The sequence below is a fragment of the Ptychodera flava genome, chromosome 21, assembly GCF_041260155.1.
Source record: "Ptychodera flava strain L36383 chromosome 21, AS_Pfla_20210202, whole genome shotgun sequence".
NCBI classification, from domain to species: Eukaryota; Metazoa; Hemichordata; class Enteropneusta; family Ptychoderidae; genus Ptychodera; species Ptychodera flava.
Window position 1 is genome coordinate 20,337,342 of NC_091948.1, and position 15,886 is coordinate 20,353,227.

General features: G+C 37.5%; 1 protein-coding gene across 1 annotated transcript in view; it reads left to right on the top strand.

The window, feature by feature from the left end:
• Positions 1 to 14,278, top strand: part of LOC139121679 (leucine-rich repeat serine/threonine-protein kinase 1-like) — a 47,989-nt gene extending 33,711 nt beyond the window's left edge. Inside the window, exons 14-23 of the mRNA XM_070686761.1 lie at positions 1,689 to 1,958; positions 3,215 to 3,371; positions 3,927 to 4,203; positions 5,441 to 5,701; positions 6,869 to 7,116; positions 7,582 to 8,669; positions 9,280 to 9,597; positions 11,639 to 11,806; positions 12,280 to 12,387; positions 12,997 to 14,278. Of these exons, the coding sequence (XP_070542862.1) occupies positions 1,689 to 1,958; positions 3,215 to 3,371; positions 3,927 to 4,203; positions 5,441 to 5,701; positions 6,869 to 7,116; positions 7,582 to 8,669; positions 9,280 to 9,597; positions 11,639 to 11,806; positions 12,280 to 12,387; positions 12,997 to 14,124 (4,023 nt within the window). The 3' untranslated portion in view covers positions 14,125 to 14,278. The remainder of the gene's footprint in view (positions 1 to 1,688; positions 1,959 to 3,214; positions 3,372 to 3,926; positions 4,204 to 5,440; positions 5,702 to 6,868; positions 7,117 to 7,581; positions 8,670 to 9,279; positions 9,598 to 11,638; positions 11,807 to 12,279; positions 12,388 to 12,996) is intronic.
• Positions 14,279 to 15,886: the final 1,608 nt, after the last annotated feature.

Consider the following 15,886-nt stretch of genomic DNA (forward strand, 5'->3'; position numbering starts at 1 on the left):
TTGGGAATTTTGAGAAATTGATGTGTTTAATGGTGCAATCTGAGAGGAGTTTCAGTTTATTTTGCACTCGGTAAAACTGTTTGAAAATGACATTGAACACTGATATTTTTTACATTTTTTGCATGATCAGTTTTTGAGTCACAATATTCAACAACCAAACAATGACAATACAATGTGTGAAAAACAGTTCTGTTTGCCAGAGACTGAAGACAAATGAATATACAGGAACGGAAAATCTGTGACCTTCTTGTGTCATTTCTCCAGCTGCCAGCTTCTAATGAAAAGCCTGAATATGGTATGTTTGCGATCCGGTGTTTGTGGTCAGAAAAACAAGGCTCACACATTGTATTTCATTATATTTGTTGTTCCTCAATTTTTCATTGTCAAGCTACATCTTTCTAACAAATTTATATTGAGAAAATAATATATTGGTTTAACACTAGTTTATTGACTCCTGTCTTGTGTTTTAAATTTTCACAATTTACAGAAGTCAAATAGTCCCCTTTAGATAGTGCCTATGCCATTGAGATATTGCAACAGAAATCCTGAAATATGATTTCTTGGGTCAGAAAAGGGAAGGAAAACATTGAGTGTACTGAGGTGTAAAGTAGACCTATGTAGTGCATGCTTTATCATAAGTGCTGGGAAAAGAAACATAAGAATTGCTTGTGGTAAAACATTTGCGCCGCCTATGGCGGCACGCCGGCAAAGAATACATGAGAATAAGGTTTCCAAATTTTGCTTATTTCTGGTGCATTGTGTTAATTTTTTTTTTTTCTTCTGTCTGTTATGACAATTTTTTTTTCTCAGGCCATGACAGGATCAATTTTTTTTTTCTTCTCTCTCACCTGGTGACAATTTTTTTTTCTCAAAATCCTCCATATCCCCCCCCCCAGAAATCAAATGGTTCTCCCCTTACCAGATCCCTTGTGCATTTTTTGCCCACTCCACCTTTTCTTTTTATCAAGCCTTCTCTGTTTTTTGTTGTTGACATTTGCTTATGTATTTAGGATCTGCTTCTCCCATTGCTATAGAAGTTGATATGCATGTTCCTAAAGATGACCTCCAGTACCTAAGTTGGAGACTTATTTGCTTTTGTCATTCTTGTTTTTCCTGGTTTAAATATTTCTCGAATGGACCAATTCAAACCGAATGTGAGCACATAGTGTCCTTGACGGTATTTTTCATCCACTGCATGCTTCAGATCAAACAGTCTGTTCATTACAGTTTACAGATACAAATTAGATATCTTTATACATGTTTGTATCTTTGATCAATGTCAGTTTCATTTTAATTGTGTTAGAGTTCAGGTTTATTGGTACGTTGATCTGCAATGTCAACTACACCTTGAAGTGCACAGTCCCCAAAATTTTTGTTCCAAAGATTTCCTCTGTGAGCACTCATCAAAATTATTGACCTTTTAAGGATGAAACAGCGAAATTTTGATATTTGACGATAGCAATCATGGAGTGTGCTATTTATCAGAGCATCGATAAACCCATTCTTTAAGAGTGTGTAACCATCAGTTGAAATTTTGTTGTAGACTGTGTATAGCAGCTAGCTTTTACACCTTCCCTTAAGATGTAGCAATCAAAGGGCAGTACATAGAGCGAGCAAAGAAAAACTGTGGGAATGAAAGGGTTTAACCAGTGTAAGATACAATGAACGTCATGTTGCTTTGTTTACAGGCAAGAGCCCCCGAATCACACGTAATCCTAGTTGGTACTCATGTCGACACTATTCCTCAAGACAAGCGGAAAAGAATACTGGAGAGCATACACCTTAAAATCGCGACTAGCTTTGTGAATAAGAAAGGCAGAGGTTTCCCATTCATCGTTGCTTTTAATACTGTATCCTGTACAACTGGAGTTGGTATCATGGAACTGAAAAAGGAAATCTACAACAGAGTTTTGAAAATTCCAAATAGACATTCTGCAGAGCGGTTGATTGGTAGAAAGGTGGGTTTTCTGTGTTTGTAATATTAGAATGTATATTAAAAGTGCGTAGTGCACCTGGGGAACAGATATGCAAACTCTCAGATTTTTACAATTCTTTTCTGATCTAACACTTGTGGTTCCTCATTTTTAAAGCTATTAGAGTAAGAAAAATTTGCACCATCTTAGTTTTCAAAATCAAAGATTTTATTTTTCTCCCTAGAGTTAACACAGGAATAGCAGCAATTTTGCATCTTGAATATCGATAAATGTTAGGTAATTTGTTTCTCTAGTACCAAACTTTGCACTGTCCCCAAGTTTTATTCTTGATTTGGTGAGAAAATGGTTGAAACTTTCACTGAGGAAAGTTTGAGCGAATATTTAAGTCTTTCACTTTTTATATGCATACTAGCTTAACAAAGCACAAGATTTTCCTTGCGGCTCTTATTAAAAATTCTACTAGTAAATAAACATAGCCAAATATATAAATTTTATTCTTTTTAATACTCAAATTTCACAGTGTTTCTGTAAAACAATTCTCAATGCATGGTGGGTGTAATTGTTAAAGAGGATAGATGAGATATAATCAAAGGTTCCCTTGATATTGCTATTTAAAGGTATACAGTCACCTGTCATCTAAATATGCCCATATATGGTCAAAGGGGCGTTCCTTGGTATTCAAAATGCCCATGTGAGGGTGCTATTTTTAAAAAGCGGCCACCCGCTTAAAATATGTGATTGGTTAAAATTTCTCTTTCCCAGTGTAACTGTGGCAAAATTGGAACAGGTGACAGTATACCTTTAATGTAGGGTTTGAATTAAGCTCTAGGCACGTAGAAATAAATCATACCAAATTTTACATGAAGAAAGTACCGGTACAGGCTGCACTGGTACGTCCCAACCATATAAAAGGAAAATTTACTTCTGTCTTAGGATTGCAGGATGCATGAAACTTAAGAAACAGATATCATTATTGTGTTATTATAAATATATACATGCACACACACATACACACACATACACACACATACACACACAAACAACACTCTCACTATAATACACATACACACAATAACACAACAGCAGAACTAGATAAGTATAGTGTTCAAATGATTGCACTGTATGCATATACCGGTATGTGTGTCTATATATATATATATATATATATATAGAGAGAGAGAGAGAGAGAGAGAGAGAGAGAGAGAGAGAGAGAGAGAGAATAACAGAACTAGACAGAATTGATATGTACAAATTATTGCACTGTTAATTACTATCACCAGGTACCAAGGAGTTATCTGCTTCTTCAAGAGGAAGTGGTAGCTGAAGTCAAAAGACGTTCAGCAGACGACCCGCCAGTGTTGACAGAGGAGGAGTTCGATGAATTGGCCAAAAGAATACCAGACAATGATATCGACACTGCGGAAGATCTACAGCTAGGTATGGAATATTATCATCAGATGTGAAACTGGTTACGCATGCCAGTGGGGGTTAACATTGATGAACATGTAACAAAAGTATTACACAACATGAATAGGAAAAGTTGAACAACCCCCTCCTTTTCAATTTCAAACCCTCTCCCTATTCATGTGACTTTAACGTGTAATCAATATGCTTGTTTCAGTTCAACCAAATTTTAGTCACAGGTCTTACTTTCTTTTGTTGTGATATCTGGATACAAATTTCTACTTATGTAATGTGCAATTAAAATGGAATAAACCCAAATGCCATAGTAAACATATGAACTGTGCCAAAAACACTCTTTCAAAAGAAGGCTGTAATTTACTGCAAACTTTTACAGCAGTGAAAGTAGAGGGACCTCTGTATTGTATCATTCTCTTGTAATATGATATAACTGAGATACAAATGATTAGACAATGGTGAGATATTAAATCCTGAAAAACAGCTATAAACATTTGCTTTTGAAAAAATCTTCATGTAAATATTTGATGATGATTCTGAACCTTTTGTTTTGCGACAACTTTGTCCTTACAGCTGCCAATTTTCTCCATGAAACTGGTCAGATTATTCATTTCAACGATCAGATGCGTGATTTAAACACCCTGTACTTCATCGATCCCTTATGGCTGTGCAACTTCCTAGCCCGAGTGATCACAGTACGGGCTGGGCATCATCTGGTAATGGCCGGCAAGATGAACATCAAGAAGATGGAGTGGCTATTTCACGATACCCAGTACCCAAAAGAACTGATAGGCCAGTACCTACAGCTGCTGGAAAGATTTGAAATAGCCCTGGCAATCAGTAAGAAAGAGTAAGTGATGTAGTCTGCTTAACCTGTTCACCCCTGGTTCCCTGTAGACAGGTCCACAGTTACCATTGATCACACAGAGGTAGGGCCAAACCATGGTGGTGAAAGGGTTAAATTACTGTAAATTATATTTCATTGTGATTGCACTGTGAAAGAAGTGTGAGCCTAGCAAAAATGCTTGATGGCAACTGAAAAAACCTTTATTTCATTCCTTCAGTTTTGACTCAGATCTCTCCACTTCTCTGATAACTAAACTGTCACAGAAAGTAATTGTTCATGGAGCATTTTTGACCGTAGGCTTTTGATTGTAAAGTTTAGGTTTCAGTGAAAGTAAAGCATCAATGATATATAAAGACATTTTCTCTGTACATGCAGTATATGAATACACTTTGTGACGAATGAAAACTTACTTTCTGTCAATCAAGATCAGGGCTTTCATGTATAATTTGAACTTTTTTACTGCAAGAATGATCTGTTACAATGTGTGTGAATACACTGTTCTTATCATAGACAAAATCAGAATGCTTGTAATTACTGTACACTCACTGAAAGCAAAATCAGTGACTGTCGCAGATATTCCTCTTGTTGTGCTTTGCCATTACAGCTTGTAATGTAATATTGATCTGAGCTTTATCCTTAACATTGTATCACAAATGTAGGATGAAACCATTTCAGTTAAGAACTGTTATTGGTCTAAACACACACAAATACCCATGCAGTAATTATATTAAATTGTGTACACAGTGTAGATCTTTGGTCAGCATTCCTAGTACAGGTACAAGTATTAACTGTGAAATGTTAGAAATATTTGATATTCGTTGCAACAATCAATGCAACTAAAACATTCTAAACTCTCAGGTATTTGTCAAGACAGTTGTCACAGCCCTCATACCCTGTGTGATTGCTGCATTCTTTCCACTCAAACATAAATTGTACAAACTTTCCTTTTTGTTGTTTAAAAGGACAATTATTAGAACATTTTAATGTTTTCTTTTGCATTTTTAGATGTCAATCGTGGGGTTTTGGGGAAATTAAGGTCCCCTTTTTTCAATATTTTCATGGAATGTTGAGTCCTACATTTTGAGTGCGGACAGCAAAATATTGGCGGCCTGTAACTGTCCTATAAGAATGATGACATTACAGTGTCATAAAACAATACAATTGAGGAAAAAAATGCATTTAGACTTTGTTTTAACATTCTTTTTTTAATGACTTTGATTCTTTGTCAATTTTTTAAAAGAATACTGATTCCGTCAATGCTACCGAAAGAGAAACCAGGATTCAGTCTTGAGCCGCTGCCAAAACTGCTCAGATACTACAAGATGAGTTACGTGCCCAGTGGTTTCTGGAGCCGTCTGATAACCCGACTGATTGTCAATATTGATAGGCTAGTAGCAGGCAACATTCGGATGCAGAACAAAGGTACACAGGCTGACCTGCGTGGTTTTCAGCACGGTAAAAGACAGCCTTTCTCTAGAAACAACTCATGGAATGAATCAAGGTAAAAATCCTGTGAAATTTGTATTTTCTTTACCTTTGATTGATAAAGTTGCTGTGTATATGTGTTTAAATTATTCTTGTTCACATGGAAAAAAGTCACATCCTCAAAAACCAAATTTATTTCCCCATCAAAGTCAAACTTTATTCATGATACTACGCAAACAAAACGTTATTTTTCAAGTTCCATTATTACAAAGAGTACAGTTGCCACAAAATCATTGTCAAGGTCAATGGCAAAATCGAAACATTGCTTGTGATATCACTCATCGTCCAAAGGTTTTTCTGGAACAGACATGTGATGGTATGTGGTGTTCGTGGATGTGTTTAAATGTGTAAGTGAAAGTCTACAATTAAATTTAAAAATACCATGCTATCACTCTGATTAACGTTTTTTTGTCATCAATAAAATTTCATGAATTTTGAAATTTATAGGAATTTTATTGTTCCTGGAGAGTTCCACTTGTGATTTGTTAGAATTCATCAGTTCAAAACTATCATACAGAAACATCTGCATGAAATTGAAACCACCACGTATTAATTACTTGATTGTAATTCACTGGATCTCAATGCCCATTTTATATAAGGTAGAATGCGCCTCAGAGACAGATTTCCCGGCTCTCAATTTTTTTCTGTACTTTTCTGGTATACCACTTGCGGGAGCTCATTTGAAAGCTCTTGGTGAAGGAAAAAATTTTTACCACCCTAGTTTTTTGAAAATCGAAAATTGAAAATTTTATTTTTTCTCCATAGAGTTAACACAGAAATGGCGGTCACATTGAATTTCAAATATTAGTATTTGCTAATTTGTTTCTATTGAACGAAATTTTGCATGGTGACCCCTGACCTTTATTCTTGATTTGGCGAGAGAATAGTTGAAAGTTTCATTGAGGAAATTTTGGGGCCGACTCGCAGCGATTTCGAAGCTGTTATCCAATTGGTTGGCAGAATCGTACCGTTATAATGAAATAATACAAATAACTCCCTAAGTTGCTGTGAATAGTGACAATCGACCAATCAGATATAACCTTGCAAACACGCTGCGAGTCAGAGGAAATTTTGAGCAAAAGCAATAAGTCTTTCACTTTCAAGACACATACTACCTCAAACAGGTAAAAAATTTGGATGCAAGCGAGAGGAAAAAAATTAACTTTGATTTTTTAAATCACAGAAGATACTCATCAAGAAAGGGATTCCGCTTGCGTGATAAGAAGATGATATATTGGAGAGAAGGAATCATGGTATCACACCGTAGAGGATATTTTGTCGTGGAGTCGCATGAGGATCCTGTTCTAACCGGTGATCGGTTACAGATTCAAGAGGGTATTAAAATCACCGTGGCTAGTTCATCGGGAAATTTTAACGCCATGGGCTTCCTAGTGGATCACATTGACAACATGATTATTGAATGGTTTCCGGGTAAGAAGTGCCATGCGAGTACTCACTCTAGCGAGGGGACATAATTGAGCACTGACTCAAAAGACAACTTTTTTGCAAGATTTAAAAGGTTGAATGCACAGCCTGTTGTCATGGTAATCTGTGAAAAGACCCATAGGATTTGTATTTGCTAAGATATTGTTCATCGCCTGAATAGGACAAACATTTCAATGCTTTCCAAACTTTTAAGGAGTAATTTGTCATTAAAAAGTTATATTTTTCACCAAAATGTCAGAATTTCTTTCAAAACTAATATTAGAAAATGTTACTGACTAAATTAACCACAAATATGTTCCCATATCCGAGATGAAAAATAAAAAACTTTTTAAGCCTTCAGGGCTATTACCAACTTGTAAAACTTTTATTGACAGATCCAAATTCTGAGATGAAATCTTTGAATCATTTCCTATTTAATGAACTTAATTGTCTACTTGGGTTCCATTTCAGGCTTGGAAGATCGGGACCATGAAGGTGAGTTGATAGTCCAGCGAAGAATCCCATGTCCATACTGCGGAGAATACAGCCAAGCTAGCATGGCATCAGGCCCTCCCAGTGGTTTCAGTACAGACACCTATCCGTCAATTTCCAGCGTTGGCAGTCAGTCTTTCGAATTTGAGCAAAAGGAATTCACCCTCGAAGAGTGTGCGAGGGTTGCTGTCAGAAGCGATGAGATTACCTGTGAGATACACCCCGACAGACCTGTCCCTTTGGTCAACCTGGTGCCTGATATACTCCTCTGTGACTTGCCAAAGAAGTTCATGGTGGATGGAGATGACCTTGTCTTTGAGGCCAAGCGAGATCAGTGCCTTGGGGTCGGAGGTGCAGCCATTGTATTTAGAGGACGGTTTAATGGTCGGGACATCGCGATAAAGGAGTTCCATGCCACAAAGAACAGGACTTTTAGTGACATATTCCATGATGAGACCATTGACAGTGGTTTAAGCACATCCAGTTCAGCCAGCTCAAGTTCAAGTTCAAGTTCTAACAATTCCTACCAAGGCAGATTGACAACTACCACACATTGCCCAGTGAAAAGAGCGTTGGAAGGAATGGCGGCAATCCAGGCTTTCAAAGAACTGAGATCTGAAGTGTCCCTTCTTTCCAAACTGCACCACCCCTGCATTGTTCAACTCATTGGAATCTCCCTACGTCCTATCTGCTTCGGTCTGGAGCTAGCACCAATGGGAAGCCTTCAGACTATCATCCAAAGTGAGGTCATGAAAAAGAATTACAAGACAAGAGACATCACAAAAGGATCAATCTATGGATCACTATTAGATCGAGTGATCACATTTAAAATTGCGCTGCAAGTGGCAAAAGCACTCGCATATCTACATGCAAACGACATCATATACTGTGATTTGAAATCTGATAATGTGCTTGTTTGGTCATTGGACATTGACGCTGATATAAATGCCAAAGTATCAGACTATGGAATTTCCAGAGTAAGTTCTCTTCAAGGGGTCAAGGGTTCAGATGGCACACCTGGATTTCAGGCTCCGGAAGTAAGGCCCGGAATGACTTACAATGAAAAGGTACTTTTTATCCACCAATCTCTAGGTGGATTTCTTACTATTTCTTCAAAATTTTTTTTGACCATGGTTTAGCCCAAACCCATGTTTACTGATTGTGGGTGCATGTGGACCTATAAATTACAGGGATTGGGGGTGAACAGCTTAAACCTTTCACCATCTACATGTAAGTTTGATACAGCCACATTGTTTTCAGTGTCAATGTTGGAACTTTATGAAGGAAAATAGAGGTGACTGGATCGGGATCACGCCTGATCAAAATGACGAAAGTTTTGGTGTTGTTGGTAGGAGTGGAGATGAGCAGACCAAAGTTACCATTTTTCATATCATCACTTTCAATCTAAGGAGTTATTGGTGTTAACCTGTTCACCCCACTTCCCTGTAAACAGGTCCACAGTCACTATTGACAACAATGGGTTTGGGCCAAACCATGGTGTTGAAAGGGTTAAGGTTAGGGATACAGTATGTAGCTAGAAGGCCAAGGAAAATTTTTCATATGTATCTAAAGGTTTGTGTGTCTTAATCTTCACTTGTGCCACATTATCTCTATGTTCAGAAAGTGAATGTTGTAATCCATTCAGTGTCTGTCATGTTCTGTATTGTATACCCACAGGCTGACATATTCTCCTATGCAATGTTACTCTATGAAACGGTGTGTGGTCGAAGACCGTATGAAGACATGGTGAGAACAGTGGAAATCACCAAAGCAATCAGGAAAGGCATCAGACCATCCTTTCAGCAGTTTGCGATTCAAAGCAACTTTCCGGAACTGGAAAACTTGATGAAGGAATCGTGGAATGCCAATCACATCCTAAGACCCTCTGCAAGGGCCATTGTCAAAAGGATGAATGGCTATAATTTCCTGTGCCGCACCAATGATATGTCCATGGTTGATGTGAAATCCATGCTATATACTCCAACCAGTGTACAGGTAAATTCATCAACTCATTCAGAAGCAGTCAGTCTGATTCAGGTTGTAACTGCCTCGAAACTGAGAGATGTAAACGTTTGTCCAAATATTCTGAAGGAAACTTTGAACCAGTACTTTTCAAAATCAAGAATAAAAATCTGGGGTCACTGTCCAAGTTTAGTATTACTCTACAGAGAAACAAATTACCCAATATTTACCAACACTTGAAATTCAAAATGGCCAGCATCCCTGTCTTTTTTATGGGGAAAAATAAGATTTTCAACCTTCACAAAACTAAGTCAGTGAAAACTTTATTTACTCTGTGAGTTTTAAAATGAGCCCACACAAGTGGGTAGACCAAAAATATATTGTAAAGATTAAATCTGAATGTCTGTCCCCGAGGCACATTCTCTTTGCACTCTTTGTACTCCCTAATGAAGTCAGCTTTGCAGCGTACATTATGTCATGCAAAGTTTGCTTTTGTCGATTATGGACCAGGAGGGGGTACATTATTGCTTTAATATTATCATGCAACTTTTAATAATAATAATAATAATAATAATAATAATATTTAATTCTTAAAAACGCACTCCACAAACGTCTCAGTACACAACTGTACACAACTGCGCTGTACACAACTGTTAAAAAGATACAAGAAGACAGTTAAAAACTTGAAAAACTACAATTACGAGTAAAATTTAGTAAAAAGGTGGGTCTTTAAAAACGTTAAAAGATGCAATATTTCTGGCGCAACGAATTTCCGAAGGCAGTGCATTCCATAGCAAAGGAGCACATACCGAAAAAGCTCTCTGACCGTAGGACTTATTAAAATAGCCGCGTGGAGGAGTCACAGGCAATTTCCCAGAAGATCGTAAATCTCTTGCAGGTCAATTAAATCAGTCAAATACAGAGGTGCATCACATCTGACAATCTTAAAAGTAGTTAGTAAAATCTTGAAATGTATTCGAGCTTTCACAGGTAGCCAGTGTAAATCAATTAAAACAGGAGTGATGTGGTCATATTTTTGCGTACCTGTGACTAGACGGGCTGCCGCATTCTGAACAAACTGCAGATGATTTAACTGGTCATTTGAAATGCCATAAAACAGACTGTTGCAATAGTCAAGTCTGGAGGTAATGAATGCGTGGATGAGTTTCTCTGTAGTGGGCTTGTCCAGTAATTTACAAATTTTTCCTATTTTTGACAAAGAGAAATATGCGTTCCTACATAGCTGACTGATATGGTCACACATAAAGCCATCCCTGTTGAGAATAACACCAAGATTCCGTATGAAAGGAGAGGGATTGATGTTAAGTTCACCAATCCTGAGACTATTCAGTTCTCCTGCATCTTTTTTTAAGCCTGATGAAAAATGAACAACTTCAGTTTTGTTATCGTTCAGCACCAGCATGTTACTTCTCATCCATCCGCAAATATCATCAACACACGTTTCAACTCCGGCACTTACTTCGTCAGGTTTATTACAGATAATGTACATCTGTGTATCATCAGCATACATCATACAATCAAGATCATGGCTGCATATCCTTTCTCATGTAATAAGATAGAAAACTTAATTTTTGATAAATTAAAGTGACATTTGGTAAATGTAGGTTAGTTATTGCTGAATTAAAATGAAGTCAAAAGAAATAAAGTATAAAGGTTGCTTCCTTTTTACATATGATCAGTTAATGTGAATTTGTCATTTTGCACAATGTACCTTCCTGGACACACACTACAGTAACAGTAATTTTGCACATTAGTCCTGTGGAAAAAAAAACAATGAAGGAGTCTTTTTGTTCAGACATATGCAATTGTGTGAGTTTACATGAAATTGTAGAAGCTTTTGTCAACATCCATTTATTCTAAATTCAGCATTTGGCAATGTAATTGTGTGGATAAAATGGTTTTGGGGCATTTCTTTGGAAAGAGAATATATGTGTTTATGATTTGTTGGTGATGAACTCTTCAGTTACAATTTAGATAAAGCTAATTGAAGTGCAAGTGACAGAGTTACAAACAGAAATCTGACAAGATGATGCTTATGCAATCTCTTCTGCAGGGAGTGTCATCCCACACAGTGTGGTTCTGGTGTAGGAATGGACATGACAGACGATACTGTATCATCGATGTTGAACGTGGAATTCACAGAATGCTGGACAGAACTCATGTTGGATCAACTGTCAATTGCAGTATCAAAGTCAATAATACAGTGTGGATTGGTGATCAGGTAAATATCCACTTTGTATTCAACTTTGACCCCAAGGACTTGTGATGGTTGTATGTTGGTCATTGCCTCCACTGAGACATTCCTACTATACTGGGAGTGTCTGAAGCTAGTGTCTGTGTTTGCATAGGATGGTCATTTTTCAAGCTTCTGATGCAGCGTTATTTCCTGCAGCGTCTGATCAAAGATATACAACTTTGTCTATTAAATACATGCACAACAAAAATGTTTATTTCAACCGTGAGAGCAAATATTCTCCAATAATTCAGATTGATTACACATTTGACTTCTAGATATACTGGTGAATTATTCTTTCAAACATGCGTGTACAGTTGGTTCAACAGGGAGTGTAGCCAAGCTGCAAGAGATCCCCATGAACAACAGTACAGATGATACTCTACCAATGGAGCATGTATCATGTATGCGTGTTTCATTTTCATATGATAACATGATTATTCTATTGACTCTTCCTGCAGGATGGTAAAATTGAAGCTTTTGGTGTTCGAGGTGTCGGCATGGTTGAATGTATTTGGACTAAACAAGCCAAGGCACCAATCTGTGCATTTGCAACTCAGATACTGAAGGTTTGTCTTTCAATATTTTATTTCATTGTGTCAATTGTTTTCACTTCCAAGATGTATCAATTTTTACAGTTTTTGAAGATCTTATTCCACACTATAAACATTTTTGGCCAGTTTTGAAAGCCAATCAGTTCAGTGTTTATGTCTGAACATGGCATTATAGGAACTGGCAGTCTTGCTGAAAACAATCCTGACCTGGGCCTCATTAAAGTTGAATGAGCCTTGGAGACAAATATTCAAACTCTGTAACTTTTACAATACTTATCTGATCTACTCCTCATGGGGGCTCATTTCATAGCTCTTGAAGTAGGAAAAGTTTTGACCATCTTAGTTTTTGTGATAATTGAAAACTTATTTTTTCCCCTGCATAGAATTAAACAGGGATAGCAGCCATTTTGAATGTCAAATATGGTTAAATCTCCGGTAATTTGTTTAATAATGCCAAAAAGTTTTCACACTGACCCTTTAATTTTATTCTTGATTTTGAAAGAGAGTGGTTGAAAGTTTCCTCGTGGAAAGTTTGAGGAAAAATTAATTGTTTTCAGTTTTGAGGTGTATACTACCTTAATAAACTTTTCATATATTTAATATCATCTCATTATTTTGTTTTAGCATGGTAGTAAGACCGAGCAGTGTGTGTATGTGGCTCAGGCCAAGGGGCTCTTCAGCATCTACTGTCGCTCACTAACAGTCTCACAGGAAGGATTTGATGAATTGCCGAGTGAAGGTCATTGCTGGAAGGAAATCAAATCACTGTGTCTTGGCCTAGAAGAAGACGCCTGTAGATGTAGCCTTGTGGTAAAGAACGAACAAGAGGTATGGGTCAGCTGCGGCAGTGCCATTGTCGTCATTAATCCATTCCTAAGACTTGTAGAGCAAAGAATCAGTCATGAACTGTTGAAGGCGTCTCCAGAGATTACACTGATGCAGTACTACTCTCATACTATGACAGTTTGGTGTTGCAACAGCAAGTCATCCAAACTGGTAGAAATTGACGTCCTAACAAAGAGGGTCACTCGGGTCCTTGACCTGTCATCGCCCTCTGTCGGCATGGTGACAGCATTGTCAGTTGAGAGCTATGAGAGGAAGCAGGCTGCATCCAATGAAAGCGGAGATATTGACCAAGACGATGACATCACAGCCAGACCACCAAGCTTTCCGGGGTCACCCTTCCACAAACAATCACAAGGAGAGCCACACGCAGATATCAGTGACGATGTAAAATCCATGACTTTTCCAAGGAGTACAGAAAGTGAATTGAAAAAGTTTCCACACAGATCATTCAACAGACCACGTGTTCTTACTCAACCAGCCCAACGAGTTGACTCACACCGGTTTGACTCACGAGACGAAGCACAGACAATCACTTCAATGACAGTGGTGAAAGACACGCTTTGGATTGGTAGAAACTCTGGCAGCGTTGTCGTCGTGTTTATAAATACTTCCAGTGACCATAACTATCAGTACGGACAAGTTCTCGCACAGTTCCAACCACAAACACTGAAAGGCCACCGTGCCTATGATGTCAATCATATCATTGAGGTTGGTATTGATAGAGTGGCTGTCTGTACAGAATACCAGAGCATACACAACACTGCAGATGTTGAGGAGAACAAGGTTTCTGTTTTTGAAAGATGGGGCTCTGAGGACTTTGCACTGTTTGACCGTATACATGAGCAGCTACGACATGCGGAAGAGAGACGCCGAGCCGAAGAAAAGGAAGATGAAGATGGAGTCTAGTAGATTACTTATTGATTAAAAATCAATAATCAATATCTTGATTACCTATCAGGGACACTGAATTATTGATCTCCCACACAGAGAGGGACAGTACTGTTGACTGGCAGTAAGAACACATGGTGTTGGAAGAATTGTATATTGACAGTGACATTGACACTGATGGTGGTGGTAGATGTTCACTGACATATTAACAGTGTTTGGCAGTGGTGGTAGAACTAGTTTATTGCCAGTGATATTGGCAGTGGTATCCATGTGTTGCCAGTACATGGATGTCAGTAGAAGTACACTGTACAGTGACAGTGATATACACAATGTATTGGTGGTAGCAGAGGTATCAGTATGTAGAAAGTGACATTATTGGTATGTTCAGAGTAACATATATTGGCAGTGGTATCACCAGTACAGTATGTACAGCAATGGTATGTTGATAATGACATTGACAGTGGTATTGTGAATCAGACGTTATGTTTTGAGGAGAGCGATCACTCTGCTCGCCTACCACTCTTGCAAACATAAATCCAGGAGAGCTATTTTCCACTTGTGTAGACATCAATCAATCAATCACCAGCCAGTAATAATAATTTATCATTTGTGAGTGTATACATGTAGTTTAAAGTTACCATGAAAAATTGCTGTTTTGTTTGGCACAAATGAGTTGTTGAGCATTTTACGTGCTTATGGGTTCATACTTTATTTTTGAAATCAAATTTTTTTTCAGCTTGTCTTTGTTCAAATCTGAAATCTGTAAATCTGAAATCATAATAAGGGAATGTCCCCTAAGAATTCAATAGTGTTAATCAAAAGTTTATCATTTGTCACTCGCCTTGCTCTTTTCAAGGGAGCTGTTGAATCATTCGCCCATCACTTGCCTAGATGATTTCAGGGAAGCAAATTTTAGCTGTCCTGCCATTTTCAAAATATATGCCCTGGTAAATGTACACTGAGTCACTGCCAGTGATACTGACAGTGTATGGTAAGAGTCGCAGTACAGGTAACAGTACGATGAACAACATGATGTGATGGTTGCAATGGAGTGGCATGTTGACTGTCAAATCTGTGCCGATGTATTGACAGTGACATTGACAGTGCACATACGCAGTGCAGAGTTACATTGGAATTGTACAGTGGCAGTAATGCAGAGTGTTAACAGTGGCGTGTTGATGACTTGATTATGGATTTAATGTAAGTAGAGATAGACTGAATGTTGAGAAAATTTATACTTTGATTTCATTTTGCTTTTCCAAAAATTTGGATGGTTGTTAAACATTTCATTGCCGAAAGAGTTTAAATGCAAGTGAAAAGACTTTTTCAAGATTCAGACGTAATTTTGTTGACTTTTTTAATCGTGTTCAGTACACCCAAATGTCAATGTAATTTCGTTGACTTATTTAATCGTGTTCAGTACGACCAAATATCGACAAGCAGCATGTATCAGTATCTTAGCTAATTCATTTTCAATCCAAATACCGGTATATTACTAGATATTGAGACAGAAAATTTATCAAATCAAAACTTCAGTTTTTTTGATATTTTATATTAAGCTTCCTGGACAAAAATTTTAATTTCCACCATATGGCTACTGTGTACAGAATGAGTAGATTTTGCTATCAAATGCAGCAAGTATCTTCAAGGTATGTGCATTTCACTTCTGATTTCACATAGAGTAAAACAAAACTTCAAGTAAATTTTTGTATAGTTGTAAACGTAGCATCCGTTACTTCTGCCAAAGTGAAGCTAAATATTGACTTGATATTGACTTCAA